General features: G+C 54.7%; 1 protein-coding gene across 4 annotated transcripts in view; it reads left to right on the plus strand.

Annotated features, from left to right (window-relative positions):
- The window catches only part of PALLD (palladin, cytoskeletal associated protein), a 283240-nt gene that overhangs the window by 133182 nt on the left and 131275 nt on the right, over nucleotides 1-18783 (plus strand). For all 4 annotated transcript variants that reach the window (XM_032470852.1, XM_032470850.1, XM_032470851.1 and 1 more), the window contains 2 exons: nucleotides 7949-8068; nucleotides 9808-10144. In XM_032470852.1, coding sequence (XP_032326743.1) covers nucleotides 7949-8068; nucleotides 9808-10144 — 457 coding nt within the window. The remainder of the gene's footprint in view (nucleotides 1-7948; nucleotides 8069-9807; nucleotides 10145-18783) is intronic.

Raw genomic sequence — 18783 nt, forward strand, 5'->3', positions numbered from 1 at the left:
AGCTAGTTTTGCCCGACCTCTGGTACTCTCCACAAACGGCTGGAAAGGCTCCTTTCTTTCCGGGAGGCGCGTTCAGACGCTCTGTTTCAGGGAGTCTGCACTTGGCGCCATGTAGCGCTGAGTAAATCCACACACGGACGACCGTTCAGGTGACAGCTCCTGTGGGTGTGATGAGTGTGACTCCAGCACAAGCAAACGCCAGAGCACGTTTGCCGGTAAACACGCTCGTGGCAAAGCCAGGTGTGAGTACGATTCCTTTACTAGTGGACGAATGTTTTGTAACACTGACCTTGAAGTTGCCCGTTGGTGTTGTCGGGGGAAAATAAAACGTGCCGTGAACCATTTCCGCTCCTTAAATGACCTGAGTGACTACTGCATCCCGTCAGTGGACCTCCAATCTGCTCAGCCTTATGAAGTGCACGTAGGGCCTTCCCTCGGGGCTGCTTTAGCCGCTGGTACGTGGAAAAGAGAAAAACAGAGCTGCGGTCTGTCTAAGGCAGGAAATAAATGTCACAGGACTTGGTCGGTGACGTTCTCCAAATGCTGAAACACACGTAGCCTTTGAAATTCGGAAACGCATTCGAGCATTCGGATTTTACCGCCCTCTGTCCCCTTCCTCTGGCTACCATCCCTCTCTGCCCGTCATTCTTTTTATCTATTTTTTTCTTCTCTTCACTCTGTGTCCTTTTTTCTTGTTCACAGTGTGAGATGTTCTAAAGCTCTGAAAATCAAATGGAAATTCCCTGGTGCCGAGACACGGCCCCACTGGGATTAGATATTCTGCAAAAGGAGGAAGTAGCAGGTTCCCTCCTGGGCATCTGTGCGACTGTGCCAGGTTTTCCTGTGCCCTGAGCTGCGTCTGTCTCACGTGTTCACGCCCCCTCCGCCGTCTAGACAGAAGTCAGCTCGCGTCTCACGTCTTCTCAGACTCTTCTGTGAACATGCCGCTGGTCCGCTGACTCATGGCCAACATCCGTCTGTCGAGTGGCCTGCTTGGGCCTCCTTCTTTGACGTTCTGACCTCAGCCTGACTGGGTCCTTCAGAGACAGGCGGGGTGGGGGCACAGCTGGGAGACCTCAGGCCGGACTCAGCTGTCTGGGAACAGCCACAAACCGTATCGAGTTACTTCCATGGCCCTGCCGAATGGCATGCGAAATTAAAAAGGCAGACACGCGTCTTACTGGCTAGGGAACCATCCGTGTAAAAACGGTGCCTCTGACTTTCAGGTTGCACCTCTGCTGACCAGGGCCTCCTGGACCTTGGACACTGGACTCTGGTTTGATTCCGTGAGTCACGAAGTGAAGCAAATGACGTTTTGTTAAATATACTCAGGTGCTGATTCGTCAGACGGCCACGGTGAGGGTGTTTGAGTGCGATTCCAGGTCAGGATGGTGGGTTAGACGACAGTGGGCCGCCTAAACCCTGCGGCTCCCAAACTGTATGGCCAGGCACCTGGCCGGCGAAGGGGCCAGCGGTGTCAGAAACTTTTGACAAACACGAGGAGACTTGACATCTGATAGATACTACTGTGGCCTGAGGCAGCTCAAGTCCCCGCGTTAGATCGCTCTGTGGCCTCAGCGGGAAGTGGGTATCTTTGCAAACCTGAGCTTTTGGTGTGTGTGATAAAAAGCACGTGTCATGCAAGCATCAGTGTGGAACCTGAGAGGAGGGAGGCTGTGTCCAGGCTGGTCCCAGGAAGGGTGTGCGGTGCCCAGCGATGCTCACGGCCCTGACTGAGTCATCGGGGTGATTTAAGAATCAAATGTTGGTATTTTTCCTTCAGTGTGTACGTATTTTTTAAGCATAACTAACTTGTTAGGATCTCAATATTATTAAGTTCTTGGAGATAACTGCTGAACAAATGAGGCTGTTCAGTCTAGCTTGGGGCTTAGGAACACAGTGAAAAATTCCTGAGACACTTAAGGTCTCATGAACCGAGAAAGTCAGGTGTGGTCTCTGGGGAGAAGGGACGGCTGGGGACACATCTGATGTGCACCCAAAATGAAAGTGGGCGACTCTTGGAATCCAAGAGCTGAGTGCCCCGCCCCACCCCATCCTGCACAGACCCCCGAGAGGGCTGGCCTGGCGGGCACTGAGGGGCTCCTTTCTGGGCAGCGTGAACGTCCCAAGAGAAAAGAAAGAGTCCATCCTTGACGAAGCAGCAGTTTCTCCAACATGGAGGCCCCGAGATGACCCCGGCGGGAAGGCGCAGGTGACCGGGGCTCTCTGCTGCCCAGAGCCCGCAGCACCAGTCAGACACGGAGAGGCTGGAGCCATGGGAAAGAGCCTCCCCCCGGGGGTGAGACAGAACACAAGAGATGCCCCCGAAGGCCGCTTGGAGGGGAGAGACCTGCACAAGGAAGGAGGTGTGAAAACAAGGCCACGCTTCCATCAGCCAGAGAAGAAAATCAGTGCACCGAGAAGTGAGAATGAAAAGTACGAGGAGGTGGGGGGAGGAGCATTCGGAGAACAAGGAGTTCCTGGAATGAAAGGGTTGGTGGCAGAAATAAAAGGTGAGGAAATAACCCACAAAGTCAGTCAGAAGGACAAAGAGAAGGGACATGAGAGAGATGAGGTCAGAACATCAGGCAGTGGACAGCCCGCCCAGGTGGGCCTCATGTGTGTAAGAGGGATTCCAGGGGAAGAGGGCAACGGGGAAAGACGGTCCATGAAGTGCTCGCACCAATTCCCCAGACTGAGGGGCCTGTGGAGTGCGCAGGGTGTGAAAACAAGCCCGCAGCACCGAGCGTCGCCGTGAAATTCTGAGCATCCGAGACAGGGAGACGCTTCTCCCCGTGTCCAGGAGGAGACGCCCGGTCACATACAGACAGGCGAGGTCAGAGCCGCCTGGGGCTGCTCAGCAGGCGCGCTGGACACCGGGACGGAGCCAAGTCCTCATAGTTCTGGCGTAAAACGCCCTCCAGCTTAGAACTCTACAACCAGCCAAGCCTCCCCTTCGACGTGAAGAAGCGATCAAGGTGTTTCAGACTCGAAGGTCACAGAGACTCCCCTCCGTGACCTTTCTGTAGGATGTGCTCCCCTGCAGGAGACAGCTCACCTGGCCAGGGCGAGACGTGGGAACAGGAGGAAGAGCTCGGACGCAGGGAGAGGCAGGGGCATCACGGGGTGGGTACCATGGTGCCCGGGCTGGAGGCCCCGCCCGCCCGTGTGACCCGGGGGACGGGAGAGGCTTTCACCGCTGGGGCCTAGCAGCCCCCGCCCCACCTCCTGTCCTGCGGGCAGACAGCGGCTGGGAAGCCTGACCCCACGGGGCACCTCTGCCTGGCCCGGCCCCCCTCCCCTCCGTGCCCCGCCCCGGAGTCCGTCCAGAACACGCGTTTCGCTGCCCACAGAAGCACTCTTGGTTTGATCCGGTGCTGAGATCTGGAAGTTGGCCACAGTGAACTCAAAACCAGAAGGTGTGGAGACACCCCGGCCACCAGCCGTCCCTGCAGCGTCCGCTTCCGGCCCAGCTTCGCCCGCCCAGGTTCCCACCCAGGGGCTCGGGTTCCCAGGAGGCTTCGTGGGCCGGCGCCTGGGCCCCGAAGGGCCGCTGCAAACACACGGGGAGCTGAACTTCTCTCTAGTGGTGCCAGGGCTGCCTCTTCTTTACACAAGACGTGTGCTTGTTAGTCAACTTTTAAAACTAAAGAACGTCTTTGAGGGGTCCACACGTATTTGGTAACATATAAAGAAATTCAGAGGGTGGATTGCCTCTGAGGGAGGGAAGACTCGCTGGGGAGGGCAGAGGGGGCGTTTCTGAAGTGTCAGCAACATTTTATTTCTTAGACTGATTGCTGGGGATACGGGTTTGCTTCGTTGTCACTCCATAAATTGCATTGTAAATATCCTTCTCTGTGTATGATACACTTTGCCATTTTTTAAATCCCTTATAAAAATTTATACAAGCATTTCAGTTCCCCACACTGAGTCTCATCTTGCTGATTTCAGCCCAGAGGCCTTTTTTATTCGTCATGTTAGCCAAACCATGTGGTTTGGAAGGTAAAAGCTGGATTTTTTTTAGCTAGGCTGGACCCCAGAAGTGGGGGAAAAAAGCTGTAAAGGAAGACATTTATGAAAACGTCCCAGAGGACCTAGTAATATTACCCTTTGCTGTTTCATCGTTTTATGTTTCTGCAAACAAAATGGTTTTGTTTGTACTTAACCAAGAGTTAAGCGTGTCCAAAAACTTGAATGAAGTTCAGGATTAACCTCTGACAGACAGTTATGTGATTAGTTTTTTTTAGGTAACTGCATAAAAGAGAATTTATTGTCAGCAAAAAATAGTTTCCGACTTAGTAATTTATTAAATGCCCTTCAATGACAACTGTCCACTTAGGAAAATTGGATTAAAATGGATCATAATTAGCACTATTAGTAACTTTAAATTTTTCCGTTTTTTAAAATGGACAGTTTTTAATTCAAGTAACTTAGCCTCTGACTCCCTGTATTTGATGCAGGCAGTCATTTCCTGATTCCCGTCCTCCCCAGAATGTATTTTACAGATGTCTCAAAGGGCTTTGTTCAAATGAGACACTCCCAGACGAAGTTCAGTCCCACAGTGGGCTCGTCCCGTTTCTGCATGGCTGCTTCATCTGCGTGATGTCAGAAGCAGACAAACGGAGGGGCCCCCTCTCGATGCAACCTGAGCCCACTGTCGCTTTTGGGTGAAGTGCCCCAGAGGAGCAAAGCTGAACAGACTGGGGGGCTTGGGGCTAAAATTGTGTCCAGTCACGGAGACGTGTCAGCCTAGAAGAGCCCGGAAGCACACGCGGGGGGTTTTTTATTCCTTGTTTTCCTGTTTTGTATGTAAACTGTATGTTTAGTCGGTCCTCGCCTCTGGGTAGGAATATGCCCCAATGATGGGACAGAAGTGTTCCTGAAAGTTGGTAGAAAATGGATTTTGCTCAATCACATTGGAAACATGCGGTCTTTTCAGAAAGCCAGTGTTCTCTTTTATCCCCTCAACCGAAGTCGTATCCATACATTTATTCAGAAGGGCTCACGGGGCACCTGCCGAGGGGGATGCTGAGCGCTCCGCCCGGACAGGACGTCCTTCTGCACCCGCCGGGGTCCGCGCAGTGTCGGAACCGGACACACACGGAGCGCATCTCGTCAGTTGTTACGTTGTGACGCTGCCGCAAGGGTGTCCACAGTCCTGACACCACAGCTGGTGGTGGGTCTGACCAGACGTAGCCGAAAGGGTTCCTGGAAGGTGACATGAGGTGGAGATGTGGGGCTGAGCAGGAGGGCGCCCAGGGCTGCGGGGGGAGGACATAAAATCTCATCCTCAGAAGGCGCACCTATAGGAACAAGCTCAGGTTTTCTTAAAATGGTATAACTTTTTTTTTAATCACAAGACTGTAGGTGACATCAGAAGGCACTCTTCAGAGCTGGCAAGACCACCCCCAAGCCGCTTGCTGCCATCCCTGCTGGACGAGATGTTACCCTGATTTAAAATGTAGCTTTCAGGGCACAGGATTATACTGACTGGAAACAGAATGTTTATGGGGGAAGCCTTCTCAGGGATTGAGAACGACGGCATTTCTCTGTGCCTCCAGAAACCCCATCTTCCCAGGCTGAGGGACGACCGTCCTGGGAGCGCCAGCCCTGGGGGACAGAGCGGGGGTGAGGCGTGTCTGCTGGGGGCCCAGAGCCCTCGGTCTCAGCAGCACCCACTACGAGGGCCGCACCAGAGGACGGCCGGTACCGGGGTCCTTGCCCCGGACCTGCAGGTGGGCCGTTCATTTCTCCTCATCTCAGCACGTCCACGTTACACGGTCCTCTCAACGGGGCGTACGTCCTTCCTGAGCATCTCATGTCTTAGAGGACACACAGCCCGCCTGCTCGTGCGGGTGAGTTTCCAGGGAGTGTCCTGGGTGGTGAGAGGATTACGGTGTCAGACCCAGGCAGCTCCTTGTCTCACATCCCAAGTCTGCCGTTACCTCGCTGCTCGTGGGGTTCCCTGTGTCCTGGCTGGGAAGCAGTGCAGAACAGCTGAGAGACCTTGTGCTCGAGGAAGCAAGAGTTTGTGGGGAGGGTGAGGGGCAGGGCATGACCTTCGGCATTCTGGCTTCCACATTAAGTAGCCTTGGCCTTGAGAGGCGCACTTTGGACCCTAAAGAAGCTCGGGATTTGGGCCAGTCCGTCCAGCGTCTCTGACAGCACTAACGCGGTGGGTTTTATTTCAGGACTCTTAATTCATTCCATAACTGCGTGTATTCCATTCACAAATTCCCAGTCTCTGTTCCCTTCCCGGGACGTCTCACTCGCCGAATGCTCCGTCTTACGTGAAGCTCTGACTTGACTCATCTGGGCCCTCTCCATCCTCCTCCTCAGTGGGGAGCTGGGGACTGTGTGCCCCACAGGCCCCTCCTCATGCTGCTGCTCCTGTTTTCCTTCTGCTCAGTGAACCTTTTCATCAGTGACAATTGTGGACTTTTAAGCGTCTCCCAAGCCTTTTCCTGAAAACCCTTCTCTTAATGTGCCAGGCACCTCTAGCAGGTTCATTGATGCTTTTTGAGTCAGGAAGTGTGGTGAGTCCTCCAGGGCAGTGTTTTTAAACCGTGGATCGTGCCCCCTGGAAGTGGAGGAGGCAGGAGCTACAGAACAGCCCCAGCACGGAGTCCTGCATGGCCCACGCTCGTGTGAACAGCCCACAGAGCCTCTGTGGAAATCGGAAATACGTGGCTTTTCTTCACATTTACCAACACAATCATCTTTACTTTCCTGGTACAAGATCATTCAGTCATTCAGTTTAAAAATAGTTAATATGCTCCCAAAATAAGAAACACATCCAGACGTGATCAATGAATGACTTAAACAGAAGCAGCCGTCACACTTGAGACGGGTCTCCTCTTCCTGGAGGAGCCGTCGGTCACCGTTGACAGAGTGTCTACCAGGTTCCAGGCGGCGTCCTCTGCACGACGTGTGTCACAGCCCAGGAACAGGTGGTTGTGAGGAGGGTGGAGTCTGGGGCCGACATGGTTTGAGTTCTCGTTTTACACTTACTAGCCGTGTGACCTTGGATACATCACTTAGACGTACTGTGCGTCCGCTTTCTGTCTGTAAAATGAGTTACTCATGATAAACGTTACTCGCGAGGCTGACGTGGGGGTTAAATCTAGGTTAATCCATCTTCAGTGCTGGTCACGGTACCCGGAGCCCCATGAGGGCTCGTGGAGCTGTTGTCACGGTTGCCATCGCCGCCCCTCACCATAACCCCATGACGGCTGACTTACGAGTCCTGGTTCATACAAACCCTATAAGGTTCTGTAATGGGCTCCACGTTACAGGCGGGAGCGTTGACCTTCAGGGAGGCTGACCAGAGTCTCAAAGGCACCGTGTGGCGGGATCCTCCTCCAAGCCCTGGAAGCTGATCCCGGAGTCCGGCCTTCCCGTGCTGCTGAGCACTGCCGCCCTGTGTGACAGTGGCTTCCAGATCATTGTCTGCAGCCAAATATTTACATGTCATGCTCCTTTCTCCCACTGTCGGCTTTTCAGAGACGCTTGATTTTCCCTGCAAGTTGCTTTTCAGCGTCATTTTCATTGAAAGACCTTCCATTACCGACAGCTAAAGTGGGCGGGAGCGGGACGGGCTGGCATCTCCCGCGCGCTGCGTGCAGAGGTGCACCCTCTGCAGACATCCCGTAGCGTCTTCACAGACACCCCCACGAGGTGCATGTCGTCCCCACCTTGCAGACGAGGACACTGAGGGCGGTCGAGGCTGAGCGTGTCCGCCCTCACAGGGAACGAGTCTGACTGCAAAGCGTTTACCGCTAAGCATTTGCCGCTAGGCTGAACTGCTGAGTTAGGTGTGAAGAGATTCTACTGTGAAGATGTCCCAAAGTGGCCCTGTGATCGTTGTTACCTGTTTGCTTGTTCAGAGAGGCAGAGGGCCCGCTTCTTCTGAGTGACTCTGACGAGTTGTCCCCCGCTTCCCTTCCAGAGGAGATCTGCACCCTGGTCATCGCAGAGACCTTCCCCGAAGACGCGGGCATCTTCACATGCTCGGCCAGCAATGACTACGGGTCAGTCACCAGCACTGCCCAGCTGGTGGTCACCTCAGGTACGTGGTGGGGGAGGGCTGACTCGGGGGGACAACACCTCCAGGAATGCTCACGGGTCCGGGACTCGCCCTAACCATCAGGGTCTCTTCACAAGGCTGGATGGGGGGGGGGGTGAAGATGAGGACACAAAGGTGACGATGACGCAGCAGCAGGGCACGTGGGGCCGGGTTTCAGGCGTGCGTCCTGGGCTCGGGAGCAGTGGAGCTGGCGCCCCCGGTCCTCACTCTGCCCCAGAATCGCGCTCCTGTCAGTGGCGGGGCAGCAGCCGTCCTCAGCAGGGCCGACCGGAGGTCTGGAGACCCTGGGACACTCAGGCATTGTTTAACCCGTGGGAGAAGCTGTGTGATTCGGGGAAGCTGTGATGGTCTTAGAAATCAGACTTGGTTGAGGGTGGACCCCTGAAAAACTAAATGTGTTACATGGTGAAAGCCGACGTTCAAAACTGGACGTGTTTAGACAGAGAAGCTTACCGCTCAGAAAGCGATGTGAAGCAGCTCTTCCCCCCGGTTTCTGCTACCTTCAGCGACTCTTCTCTGCTGTTAACTTGATTCACTTTGTCTTCATGGCCGTGTCTCTGTTGTTTATCTTACAATGGTTTTTAAAACACCTCTTTGGCCAAGCCTGGCCTGTAGCCTGTGGTTGGGGCGGGGGGTCGGCGGCTCCTCCGTGAACGTGAATGAGGCGGGCGTGGAGGAGCCCGAGTTGCGCCCGGATTTCTCTAGGAGGGCGAGATCAGACCTTGCAGCCAGGGGGCAGCAGAGAGACAAGCGAGGCCCGTTTCCGGCTGTTGCAGGGAACTGTAAATCCTTTTCCATCTTCATTAAGAAAAGAACTGTGAAGTTCACCTTAACGGGGAACCACCGGATACGAACGAGGACTTGAGCATTGAGAGGAGGCTGGGGGTCGTGACTGGACCCCTGGAAGAGGGAGGGGCCCAGTGCTTTGGTTCTGAGCTGCAGACGGTCCCACCAAATGGCACAGCAAGAGAGCGATGCCTCAGTCCTGCGTCCACAGCTCTGGGCCTGGAGTCTGGGTGACGACGGCTGGCACGTGGTGCTTCCCATCTTCACCTGGCATGAATCTGCTCTAGCGTCATCGAGAGCTGTTTTTGAGCTCAGTTTACCTGGATGAGCACGCTCAGTGCATCCCAGGACTCTGCTGGGCACTGGACGGGGTGAGCAGTCCAGGGAGGACACACTCTCTCGTCTCAGACTGCTTCAGTCTGTTGAGGGTGACGCACAGACGTGCCTTCTGTGCTGAGTGACGCTGTGGCCATTATCTGAAGGGGGGGATCATCCGTATGATCCTGAGACGTTTCCCTCAGAGTGTCACTTAGCTTCACGATGAGGGAGGGAGGGAGGGAGGGGGTGCCCACTGCCCGGCACGTAGACCCTCCTCAGCCTGTGTGAGCCTCCGTGAAGCAGGCAGGGAGCTCAGTTGGATGCGGGGCTGAAATGGGCGTGGGTGAAGCAGCCTTAGTTAATGCTGTTGGTGTTCTCTTTGTCTTTTTCAACTAAGTTCTATCTTCAGCTCCTATTTGACCTTGTTAATGAATTGGCAGCTGGTCTCCCTCCTGGGGCCACGGGAGGAATGAATCAGTGGTGGTGACAAGTCTGGGAGAGCCAGGCCCTCGGCCAGCTTTGGGCAGGGCCCAGGGTTCCCAGGTCGACCCGGACGGAGGGACAGGAGCTGCTGGGCTGGCAGCATCTCAGTCTCTCCCTTCTCTCCCCTTCCTCAGCCAACATGGAAAACTGCGGCTACGACTCTGCGGGAGAGGCCGGCAGTGACCACTTCCAGCACCTCCCACCCCCGCCTCCCGTCTGGGAGACGGGTCCCTTCGAGTTGGCCTCAAAGAAACCAGCTGAGCTCCAGCAGGTGAACAGCCCTGAGATAGGACTCAGCACAGCAGCCCTTCAGCCCAGCTCCCCCGACAGGGAAGCCCGCGGCGTCCACCCTGGCCACGGAGTGAACGGCCTGATCAACGGCAAGGCTGACGGCAGCGTGTCTCCACCGGCCCCAGCCGGGCTGCCGTCACCCGCGAAGGAGCCCCCGCCCGTGCTCGCCAGACCCAAACTGTGAGTACTTGTGCGTGGCTTTACAGTTCTCTCCGCTCCGGCACTAGACTGCCTCTCTGGTCAGGAAGGACGGTTGCCTGGACTCAACTATGTGGCAAGTTGTCACGGGCTGGTGTGACCTTGCCACCAGGTGGGGTCCTTCAAAATCATAACAGAGACCCCAAGATAAGAAGGTAAATGAGAAGTTTGGCAGTTTGGTTAAATCTGCTTTCTGTAAACGCTATGGTTGGTTTCAGCTGTGACAATGTCTGTGCCCGGCGTGGCCCCCAGCGGACGTCGAGGCTGCAGCCACCCCCAGAGGCTGGGAAAGGGACCCACTTCCACCTCCCTGCTAAGCATTTCCAAATGATTTAAATGTGAGAATCAGTGAGGAAATCTGATATAGACAAGCACGGGAGCCTGACAGCTGAGGGGGGAGACCTGCTGTGCAGACGCTGGGGTGGCGGGGAACCCGGCTGGGGCGGCTGGTCTGGTCACAGAGAAGAGCGTCCCTCACAGCCCAGCCCGCCTGGCTCTGGGGCTCTTCTGCGGGCGCCGCCTTCGCACTTGGCTTCCGTTGTCTCGTTAGGATGATGACTGTGTGTGTGCTGTTTCCCGTGGCCCCAGGCGGGGAGAGTGGTTGTGAATGGAGCGTGACAGTGCCAGGGAGGCCGAGATCAGGGAACTCACAAGGTTCCATGGTTGCAGAGCAGACCTTGAATTCCTGCCCCGATGGGGTCAGTCACATAAAAGGCGGATGTTCTCTGCGAGGTCACGTTTCCTGGAGAATGAACCCGCCGGGACCTGGGGTGCCCCTTGCATCCCCCGTGGTGTCTGCAGGTTTTGATCTGGGGCAGGAAGGGTGGCTCTCGGACAGGAGTTTGCTCTGCGTCGCTGGTTGGAGCAGCCTGCTTTCCTCAGCCTGCCCTCAGCTCATCTGCTGGATCGTAGACATTAGGATAGAGTCTTACACCGAGACATTGCCGTATTGTTTACTAGGCAATTTCATAAACAATATTAGACAAATCAAATAACGGATGAGCCAGACAAATGCCTTAAGGCAGATGGGCAGACAGTTTTATAAGAAATAAACTTCTGGGCAATCCTGGGCCACAGTTTCAAAAATCTCTCTTTCACTGCCCGGCGCTTCACCCTGTATCAGCCCAGGGAGGCTCCTCTTCCAGGCCGGCAGGTTACAGCAGCGAATGTTTCATACCCGAACCCCAGCCCCACCTCGAGGTGCCAGGCAGGTGAAATAAGGTCACAAGAGGCAGCCTTAAACGAGGTTTATACGCTTGTGGCTCCAACCCCTAGAATTCATTGCTCTGCTGACTGCTTTTGTCTGTGCGTCTTGAATGTGCATTTGCAGTGCTTTTGATGGAATGAGGGACCTGCCCTCCTGGGGCAGAGCGGGGGTGTCCCCTGGCCGCGCTCTGAGTGAGGCGTACCTGGCCCCTGAGTGGAGTCTGAGTCACGGGAGAGCAAACAGGAGGCGCTGTTCACAGGCACTGACAACCCCTCCCTGGAGCTCCCCAGCCCTGAGCTCTGCTTCAGGCGACGACATCCGTGTTGGGGGTGGGGGACGTCTGCAAAAGGCAGACGAAGCACTTCTGTGGTTGCTGAGAGGGAGCGTGGCTCAAGCACAGGGTCGAAGAGTGACGTCGTGTTTGCTTACTAGTCAGACTTCCAGTGCAAAGTCCAGGCCAGGGCAAGTGGACTTCAGTGCTTACGTTCCCTTCTCGAGGAAACGCAGGGAAACCTGGTAGCTTCGACGTGACCCTTGCTGGTCCCGGGTTTTGCTACGGCCTTCTTGTTTCAAGTCTTCCTGTGTTTAAATGTATCCTTAGAGCGTCACTTAATGATTTTCTTATTGTGTAATTCCCTGCCAGTTACTCCGTAGGAAATAATATGAGATGTGCATTTCAAAATAGATGTGCATTTAAAATTTTCTTCAGTGTTAATACTTTTTTGGGTTTTGTTTTAATTACAAAGCACATGCGTGCTTGACGTGACAATTCAAACAGCACAGAAGTGATGAAAGAAAAGAATCCTCTCATTCCCCGTCTCCAAGCCGCCCTCTTGCGGTAACCAGAGTCGTGGTTTGGAGTGAGGTCCTCCACCCCTCCTGTTACCACCGTCTCTTCTGGAAAGATTTGCTCATTGTTTTAAAAGTTGGCTCCATTGGTAGGAATGCTGTTGAGTGACATCTGCAAATGATGTGGAAGGGCACTGAAGTTGCTGATGACGTCCTTACGCACATCTGTTTATTTTCACACATTGGGAAAAATGAAGTTTTGTGTCTTACATTGGGCAGTGGAAAAACTGGGATTCACCCGAATCTTTTCTCATCAGCCCAGGGTTTGACTCCTTTTCATAAAAGGAGAGGCTTCTGTTTGGGTGACTTTATGGCACTGCGTTCATCTGAATCATTTGCAAACAAATGGGGAATAATTAGGAGGGGCAAATAAATAGGAATGTAAGTATTTACTCTTGCAATAAGTTAACCTGAAAATGGTGTTTGATTTGTCAGAATCCTGAAAAAGTATCATTGTCCAAAGGCAAGTCTCTTCGCATTTTTTTCTCTTGAATCGCTCAGTCCTGATTGAGAAGGAAACAAATCAAAGACTAAAATGAAAAGACAGAAACGTCCTGAATTCTGTCCTCCAGCAAGGTCCAGCCGAGCCCCTGTGTTCTCCGGCAGAAACCCTCCCAGCAGTCTTGCCGCCGTCCCCCCCACCAGCCTCCAGCTGCGTCTGTGCACCTGCCCTGGGGCGGGTCAGGGTCGGGGATGCGTCCACTCCCGTTTCTGCGACCCTCGGTGCCTTTGGCTCCGCCGCTGCCCCTCAGGTGTGAGTTAATGCTTGAACATGGGCCGTTCAGTGAGTTCCAGGTGCTGTGGGCCCGAGATGCACGTAGATCCCACACGAGAGGATGCACGAGTGGGGTCGTATGTGGGCTGTGGTGGCTGACCCTGTCTTCCACTGCCGGGAGAAGCAGCAACACGCTGCCCACGTCATAGCTGTTATCAGAGAGAGAGAGAGGGAGGGGACATAAACCTGACTTGTGAGCCATTTGTGGAGCATCCCTTGTTCAGAGGGCACCGAGTCAACCTGCGGCCACCCACTCTCTGCAAATGATGCCCAAGGATTCAAAACAAACGTACGACTCAGCTGGTTCCCAGGAAATAAAATCCCAGGCATCCTCATTCTTGCCAAAATGCAGTCCCTGGAAGGCACAGTGTGCATGGGGTCTCCAGGACTGAACCCTGGACGGACACCTTAGGAGCCAGACAGAGAAGATGGTTTGCGGAGTCCTGTTCTCCCACGGAGCTCCTCTCTGAAATTAGGCCAAACAGGGTGCAAATAGCAATGTGCTGTTTTCAAGCCCCATTTATTTCTTCTTCCTTTGCCTTGTGGAAGAAGCAAAATGAGGCGTCAAAGAGGGGACCCCGAGGGGGAGGCGGTGGGCAGGTCCCTGAACTGGACATAGGACGGTTCAGCGGAGAGAAGCCGGTGCCGGGGACGTGCCCTTGCCCTGGACCAGGAGAGGGAGGGCAGGATGCTCACATGCGCACCTCCTCGATCAGGGGCAGGCAAGGCTTGTCTTTAGCTGTCTATGCCCCTGGTCTCAGCACCTTCAGTTCCTCCAGCCCCCAAATAGAAGACGGAGGTGTCATGATTTCGTGTCTGAAAAGGATGAAGTGACTTCAGGCTGAATCAGGCTGCTCAGAATAGCTGCGTCTCACTACCTTGGCCTCTCCTTTCCCCACTCCTTCCCTCGGTACCCGAGTGTCCCTGCAGTGCTGTCTCCGAGAGGGGCACGTCCCGTAACCTCGCTCCCACTAAGGTGACTCCTCAGTCCAATTCGGGACTGACAGCTACTTAAAAAATAAGCAGTGACGAGCCCCGTATGAGGCCAGAGAAGTGTGCCGAGAAGAGGGAGGTGAGGCACGCTGTGCTGCAGAGATGAGAGGCCAGGAGGTGGCAGCGGACCACCCTCCTCATCAGAGGAGCCAGGCTGGCTGCACCCGGGGGTTCCATGTGGCTCCCCCCCCCATCCTAGGCATGAAGTGGGCACAGGGTGTCCCCTCGCGTGGAACGTCCACTCCCTGGAAAGTTCTGCCGGCTGCTGCCGGCTAAGTCCATCTTGTCTTCCCAGTCACAGCCTAATGTTGCCGCCCTGCCTGAGCCCACAGCCTAGAGAAGCTCCCCGGCCCCTCCCAGCGACGCCCCCACGCTCTCTGATGTCGGCCCGGCCTGGAATCGTTGCTGACAGGGTCTCATTCACGTGCTTGTTGGTTTGTGGTGCTTTTCCACACGAGGGTGACGACAGACCTTGACTGTCTTCAGTGCTGTCCCCCAGCTCCAGGACCAGGGCCTGACAGCAGCCGTGCTCGGAAATAGTTCTGCATGGATGAAGCAAGAGCAGGTGGACAGAGAGCCCCCCGAGCTCAGAGCAGCCCCTCTGCTGTGCTGACCCCTGGCCCGGGTGTACCATGGCTCTGCTCCCCGCGACCCCGTCCCAGACGCCCCCACTTCACAGCGCCTTCCCAGACGTCATTCGTCTTTTAGCTGAATGACTATGAAGGCTTAAGGAAGAATCTCGCTGGATGGAGGCACGCTGGCAGAGCACCTCCAGGTTCCTTAATTTGCGAGCCTGTCAATTCCTCCCTCATTTCTTCTGTGTTCTCATTTTATTAACATCTTACTTGAAAACAGGGAAAATGAGACGTTTGGAAGAACAGGGGACATTTTCACTGCCAAGGACACCCTCACGCCGTCCGCTGGCCGGAGTGCAGTCAGACAGCAGTTTCAGGGTGTGTGTGCTTGCCACGGGAACACCCCGTCAGAGGTGGCTTCCAAGGGAGGGGGGCTGGGGGCCTCTGCGTCCGCCTTCCCCGTCCCCTTTGTGTTGGGCGCGACTCAAGCCTCGGTGGGCGCTCGGTCGGCGTAACTGGAAAGGTGGACGTTGTCCACGCTCTAACCTCTGGGGCTTAGGGCTCAGGGTCTCACTGTGCTCCTGTTCGGCGTTAGGACACAAGCAGTCTCCGAGGTTGTAGTCTAGTGTGAGCCCTACCGGCGAGATCAAAACACACACACATGCACACACGTACGCACACACACACGCGGCAAAGAGAAGGTAAGCGGAGCAGTCTGGGGCAGAATAGGCAACAAAGCTCAAAGGGACCCTCCTGGCGAGACCGCTCGCGGTCAGAGCCGCGCGTCCCGTGTCTTTATGTGGGGGTGTGGAGCCACCGAGCCAGCAGTGAGACTCCACGCAGTCCAGACGCCTTCTCGCCCAGGGGAGTGTCTGGAAGATGAGCCCTTCTGCTTTTGATTCTGAACGCGTGGCAGGCGGCAGCTCCATTTCTGGTCGAATGATTTTCGTCGTCCTATGAGCCCTGTCAAGTAGCAATTCAGTCGCAGGGAAGGCACAGCGTACGGAACGAGATGGGTTCTGTTATCGCAAAATCCCAGGCGGGCGCCCAGCAGTGCGTACAGGACTGCGGTCCTAACTCTGAGCACGGACGTGGCCTCTTGGTAAATACACGTGGTGATGACTTCGCGGGGTCGGTGTTGATGTTCAATCTCTTTGAGGCGACCCCTCCCTGTAGTGGAAAGTCCAACCACGGAACTTCCTGAAGTTTCAGACTTTCAACACTTTGATGTATCCTTCCTCGCAGTTTTTTCACATAAACGTTGGCGCTGACGCAGACTAGAAGCCTTGGATGTGAGGAGGTTGGGGCTCTGCTGTGCTGGTCTCTCGGTGAGTGTCATTTCTCGTTGCGTTTCCAGAAGAGGGTTGAGTCCTTGTTTTAGTGGCCGGTAGTCCGATTTGGTGTCTAAAATGCAGTGGAGACACTTGCAGATGCCCGCTGTCCATCTGAAGTCGTACTTGACCGTCCATAAGAAACACCGCCCGCACGTCTCGGCTACGAGCTGCCTCCCGTGAAAGGGCACACGGTCACGCCGTGTTTCCTCGCGCGTCCGCCGGTATCTCCCCCGAGTTTGTGTGAGGGGCCCTTTGGTGACTATGAAGTGAGCAGGAGGAGGCCGTCCCTGCTGGGGAGAGACCTCAGCTCAGAAGAGGTGGGGCTGTGTGTGAACTGTTCGCGCAGAGGTGATGCTGTGAATCTGCTGTCAAAGTGGTAACAACAGGTGTGAAGCCAAAAAATACCAGAAACAAAATGATACACACATGGCTTAATGCTAATTTCATGAAAATAATCAGTAAGAGATTTTAATCCACTAAGATGTGTATCCTGCAACTGAAGGAGGCACACCAGGGTGCCCCCGCGGCTCCCTGGGCGGTGGGATGCTGGGCGGACTGTGTTTTCTGGTTGACTTGTTTTTCCAGCTTGTCGACAGTGAGGTTTCTGACTTCGATGGTTACGAAGTGTGATGTTCAAAGGAGTAAGTCCTTTTGATCAGGCCTCTCCCTCCCTCCGTCCTCTGTTCAGCCTCAGCTTCGGGCTTCCTGGAAGGAGCTCCCAGCTCGGGGACCACAGTCGGTTCTGAGCACGGCCGGGGGTGGGACGCCCGAGCCCTGAAAGCTCTCGCCTCCCTTCTGGGAGCTCCTCTCATCTCCGAGAAGCCGGGGGCCTCGGGGCTCCATCTGGTTTTACAGCCCAGCCAGGAAAGCCCGCCCCAGAAAACACCCCGTTGTCCAAAGTGACTCCACTCCTCCGCACACACCGTCTTCTCCCCAAAGCCCCCGCTCCTCCTATGCACATCTCAGGGGCTGGGATGAAAGTCATAGGAGTAAGATGAGCTGTCATTTTAAAGCCAAAAATAAGCCAAATACTTCAGAGGCCAGCATTTGCTGTGTCGTCCATACGAGGACCTCCGGAAGTCGGATGAGACGTCCCCTTAGAAACGGTGGTGATGGGGGGAAAGTGGAGGAGGAAGGGAGTTCCGAGTCACATAGCAGAACCGTCAGTCAGTCCGTGGTGGGGGCGTCCACCGGCAGAGGAAGGGGAGGTCAAGGGGAGTGAGCAGGCTTCGGTGAGCGTGGTTTCAGGACTGTGTCAGCGTAGCCCGACTCTGAAGGGCGAGCGGACCACGGCGCCCCCAGCGTGCCAGCCCCACCGGCTCCAACGTGCTGGGGGGTCAGAGAGGGAAGCAGATGAAGCCTGATCAGGGCTTCAGGGGAAAAGGACTCAGGAAAATGGAAGTTACACCGAGAATGACAGCGACTCGGGGACATGAGGTGGGAAAACACGCAAAGGGAGCAGGAGTTGGGACCAGAGACACGACTCTGAACGTTCCAGGACTTTACAAAGAACAAACTTCCAAGCGACAGAGGGATTTCAGTTACGTCTGAGCCGGATGGTTTTAGTGGAGTTAAGGTCACAGGAGTGGAGGGAGTGGTCAGGGAGCCACAAAGTGGAGACGTCTCAGGGAACGTTTCCATGGACAGCGGCCAAGGGCGATGGCAGGAAATTAATGCAGAGGAGTGAAGCCATCAAGGGAAAGGAGGAAATGGCCACGGTCACTGGGGACGAGCAGGGAAGAGGGGGTGACAGCGGGTGGGACACCGAGACTTCAAGAGATCGGAGATGCCCGGTGATGACGGCGAATGGGTCCCAAAGTGGCTTTGGGAAGCCAGGACCACGCAGGGCCCTCCTTGTGCGCAGGAGAGCACGGTGAGTTTAGCAAGTCCACCAGGAAAGCAGGTTTCAGTCCAGACAGAAGCATTTCCCATCAAAATGTTCGAGGGATGTTGTGTAGAAACGAAGAACCCCACAGATAATCCCATAGACAAGGGACCGTGGTGGGACCGGGAGCAAGAGCTCTGAGGCGACAGCTTTGCATCTGACGAAGTAGGTGGGGCCGCACAGATGTCATAGCATCCTGAGGGTCACTTGCTGGTGTTTCACCAGGAGCCACCCAGGTCATTTGTAGTTGGAAGCAGATAGAGCCGTTTCCAGGGCAATTCGCACTTCTTTTCAGCCCCTCCTTATTTCATTCACACTTTCTCCCTGTGGTCCAGGCCGTCACTAGCTTCTCCTGTCCAGGGAGGACCTTGAGTTGGGTTTGTATTGAACAAGCCTGTTTCCCAGGCTTAGGTGTTCTAGAACACTCGTTCCCAGCTCACGAGCCTCCAGTCCGTGTGTACTGGGCTTCAGTTTGTGCCTGCAGTTTCCACTGCCAGAGCATTGCTTGCAGTCCGCTGCGGGCAGACATACATTAGGTTGCCAGCTTCCTACCACTGATTTACTTTTTCTGTGAATGTGTCAGTTTTTCATTCAAACGAATACAGTCACCTCGTGGTGAGAACATTAGTAGCAGGGAGGTTTGTTTGAGTTGGTTTCTCTCACGTGCGTGAAAGCGGACTGTTCGTTTTCTCAGCAAACCTAAGAAGGACCATTTCCTTACTTGCTGAAGTTATGACCACACAAGCTGTGGGGACAGCACCAGAATCAATGTCGGGTTTTGAAAACCTTTTCCATATGTGGCAAGGATTAGATATTGTTTCATCTGGTTTTCAGAATAATACGCATATTAAACTGATTGGATAAAATGTGTAGATTTTCACGAAACAAGTTGGCTGGTTGACCACAATGTGTAGACTGACACACACATTTGCTCCATTGTTCAAAGGGAAACTGTACATTAATTGCAATCAGAACCTTACTGTTTATAAAATAGATAAACAGC

Source organism: Camelus ferus, chromosome 31 (genome assembly GCF_009834535.1).
Source record: "Camelus ferus isolate YT-003-E chromosome 31, BCGSAC_Cfer_1.0, whole genome shotgun sequence".
Lineage (NCBI taxonomy): Eukaryota > Metazoa > Chordata > Mammalia > Artiodactyla > Camelidae > Camelus > Camelus ferus.